Below are 4,096 nucleotides of genomic sequence, written 5' to 3' on the forward strand. Positions count from 1 at the left end.
TGTTGATCTGACACAAGAAAAACCTTCACCATCGCAAACTCAAAACATTGACAATCCTCCTTCTCCAACCCAGGTCGAAAATCTAAACGATTCTCTTATTGCCCCTGACTCCGATTCGCCTACTCACGTCCAGAAACCATTCTTTCTCCTCAGAAATATCCAAGCCCACATAAAAACACTGAGCCTTCGACCCCTTATGGTCCAGAACCACCTTCTGAAATCCCTGATATGCCTTTTGACACTGATTTAGCTGGACTAGTCGCCTTCTTAAATCAGGTTGTTCAAGGGGATAAAGTGCCAATTTCAATTCCAGCTCCTACAGACCCTTCTACATCCAGTCTCCCATCAGAGCTAATTCGAAGCACACACGAACAATTAATCACTCTTCTCAAACTTCTGTCACATCCACCTCCTAAATGGACCAATAAATTGGACCTGAATCCACTTCTTCCGATATGTTAAGTTCTTCCCTCGAGTTACAGGTTCCTCCCCAATTTTCTGCTATAGTCAAGAAATTTATAAAAGTCTCCAATAATTGCATCACTGTCCAGGACAAATTACAAGAAGTCAAGGAAAAAGTAGCTGATAGAAAGGATCACGATGGTTCGAAAATTTAGCAAAATAATTTCTTCGTTGATAGCATAATTCAAACCAACAAATAATCCTCTCAATAAAAGTTTAAAATTTCTAATTCAAATTAACCGAGAGTAATCAAACCTCGGGTCGTCTTCCCTAGGAACTAATGCCTAAGAGCGCACAATTTTGGTTGTGGAAAGCAAAGGGTGTTTTCAATAAAGAAGCAAGCAATTAAAGGAATTAAAGAACGCTCAAAATTGTAATTAATAAATTAATAAAAGAATAAAAGAACTATGCATGTAATATGAACAAGTAATGCTTTAAAGTGATGGAAATGTGGTTCAAAACATAAATAAAATATTGACTTGGGATAAGTTATGGAATTCCTTCCTTGCCATAACCACAACTATGATAATTATGATGGATTAATCTCACTTAGTCTACCCTTAACATCGAAGAGTAAGTCAAGTGAGCATAATTGTTATTAATCCACAAATCCTAGCTAACTTACTAATTATCTTAGTAAAAAGCTAGCGTTAGTGGAAACAATAACAACTAACAACCCAAGAATTATCACTAAATGTTGGACATTATGACTCTAGTAATCCATATACTCCTTTCCCCAAGCCAAGGGGTAGACATTTACCCCATAATCAAAATTGGCATTTCATCAAACACATAGTGGGCATAATCATAAAATATGACAAAATTAGGAAAATGATAAAAACTATGAACCACAAATGATCAAAATCAACAAAAGCAACTCAATAAACATATAAAAACCATCAAACATCAAATTCATGAACTAGAACTCAAAATTACAAAAGTAAATATGTATTGACAAAGTGACTTAAAATATAAGAAAGTGTAGAACAAGTAGTATAATAAAAGAGAAAATTAAAGAAATACTTACAATAGAAATAAGCCAGAGACCAAGATCAAAATTGAAAATTGGAAGCTTGTAGATGAACCCTAATTACAACCTAATGAAAATTGAGAGAAACCTAAGCTAAACTACCCTAAACTACTCTTAAGTGTGTAGTATAATGTATGGTAGTATATGGTATTGTGTTGTGTTGCTTGCCCCTCATATATGCTTCAGCACCTTCAGAAATGGGCCAAAAATCCCTTAAAATCGCAAGCCACGTGACTTTTTAATGAAGTCGCGCGCTGGTACCTGTGCGTACGCACAGATGTGTGCGTATGCACACTTGCTGGATTTCCTCTTGTGCATACGCACAGAAGTTGTGCATGGGCACACTTGCTGATTTTGACCCTTGTGCGTAGGCACACTTTGAAATGCTTCTCTCCATTGATTTTTTCATGTTTTCTCCTAATTCCATGCTTTTCTTCCACTCTTATCAAGCCATTCCAACCTATTACACCTGAAATCACTCATCAAAACCATCAAGGCATTGAACGAAATGAAAGTGGAATAAAATTGATTAAATTAAGCATAAAATAGCATGTTTTCACAATTGGATATAATTTAGAGAGAAAACACAAAAGCATGCTATTTAGGTGAATAAATGTGGGTTTATATGATGAAATCCACTCAAATCAATCCAAAATTTATCATCAAATGTGAACTCATCAGTAGCCAAGATCAAAACCAAATCAGAAGGATATGGCACAGCTCTTCAACCAATAAAGGCCTCTTGTAAAGAATTCGATCTGAGAATTTCTCAAGCTTTCACTGCTCGAGCTCATTATGACAAAGAAGAAGAAGAACTTGAAGCAGAATCGGTTCGAATCAATGAAAAGCTAGCCAAGGTTCGAAAGAGAAAAGCTGACATGGAAATACCCTTGGCTACAGCCCAAAACAAACAACAAAAGCTCTTCAAGGAACTTTGTACTATCGAATCCAAGCAAGAAAAATGTGAAAAACAACTTGACAAAGCCCAGAATGAAGAGTATGAGCAAAATGAAGCACTGTCTGCCCTAGACAATGAGAGAGTTCAACTTTATTCAGACTTAGCAGAACTTTTAGCACCACATGTTTTACCTCTTGAGAACATTGATATGTTGTAATGACTCTTTTGTGTCCTGACTTATTCACATATATTATTAATCTTGATTTGGCATGCATCGATATTGCTTCAAATACTTTCCATTTATTGAATTAATCACGTTCCCAGAATCAATATCTTTAATTCGATATGCATTTCCAGAGTACAACTCGATTACTTGAAAATGTCCTTCCCAAGTAGGGGACCATTTGCCAAGGAATCTTGACTTCTTTTCCATTGGCAATACAACTTTCAAAACCAACTCTCCTATACTGAAACATTTCTCTTTTACTCGACGATTATAACTTCGAACAACGTTTTTCTTTTGTCGAATCATATTCTCAAGAGTCGAAACACGCTCGGAGTCTAAATCATTTAATTCGTCATACATTGCATTCCAATAATCATCAACTGGCAACTCATCTTGCCTCAAAATCCTCAATGTTTTGAGATTAATTTCTAAAGGCAAAACTACATCATGACCATATACTAATTTATAAGGAGAAGTACCTGTTGATCCTCTTGGTGAGTTTCGATAAGCCCACAAAACTTGACTTAAAGTCTCATGCCAAGTTCAAGGTTTGTTTCTGATGCGTGAGCATCTTTTCTATCTTTTCCTAGTAAATTTGCATCTAATTTATTGAGTTTAATTAAGAATTAATTATATTTTAGCCAATATGAATGCTATTTTGAGTTTTGTGCGATTTTATTCATTTTAGGTAGCATTCGGATGGATTTGATGAAGTTTCTGCAGAGAAAGAGAAGAAACCAAGGAGATGACCAGCGAATACCGACGCGCATGCATGGCTTACGCGACCGTGCGGAATGGAGGAAATCGCAATGACGCGATCACGTGTCTGACGCGATCGCGTGTCTGACGCGAACGCGTGGACTGGAATATGCACAAATGACGCGAACGCGTGACCGACGCATACGCGTGACATGCGCCACGTGCAGAAAACGCAGAAAAATGCTGGGGGCGATTTCTGGGCTGTTTTGACCCAGTTCTTAGCCCAGAAATCACATATTAGAAGCTGCAGAAGGGACAAATCAAGTGGTCTCCACCCATCAGCTGAAGACTTGTTAATTAATTCGAATTTAAATTCAAATCTTATTTTAGGAAAAGATATTATTTTAATTTTAATTTTAGAAATTTGATTTTTAAATTATTAGGATTAGTTATAAAAGGGATCCCAATAGGGTGGTTCCAAAACAACATTCGAGAAGAACATTCCACAACATTATTCCATACAAATTTACATTCCATATTCCATGAGCAACTAATCCTCCATTGTTAAGGTTAGGAGCTCTAATCTTTAAGTCCTATTATACAAAAGTTCGATAACAAGTTCATTTCTCGAAAAGGTTCAATATGTTCTTGAGTTTATCTTGTACCCAGTATGAAAGCAAGGTGGGTTTAAGTATTTTATTTCTTGCTTTTGTTAATAACTTTATATTTAGTTTTGTACTTAATTTTATCTTTTTATTATAATAGTTAGGTATGTTATCTG

General features: G+C 35.9%; 1 protein-coding gene across 1 annotated transcript in view; it reads right to left on the reverse strand.

The window, feature by feature from the left end:
- LOC107606921 (protein NYNRIN-like) overlaps window positions 2,644-4,096 on the reverse strand; it is a 12,235-nt gene continuing 10,782 nt past the window's right edge. The window contains exon 4 of the mRNA XM_016308924.1: window positions 2,644-3,056. Within this exon, the coding sequence (XP_016164410.1) occupies window positions 2,644-3,056 (413 nt within the window). The remainder of the gene's footprint in view (window positions 3,057-4,096) is intronic.

The sequence above is a fragment of the Arachis ipaensis genome, chromosome B07 (assembly GCF_000816755.2).
Source record: "Arachis ipaensis cultivar K30076 chromosome B07, Araip1.1, whole genome shotgun sequence".
Lineage (NCBI taxonomy): Eukaryota > Viridiplantae > Streptophyta > Magnoliopsida > Fabales > Fabaceae > Arachis > Arachis ipaensis.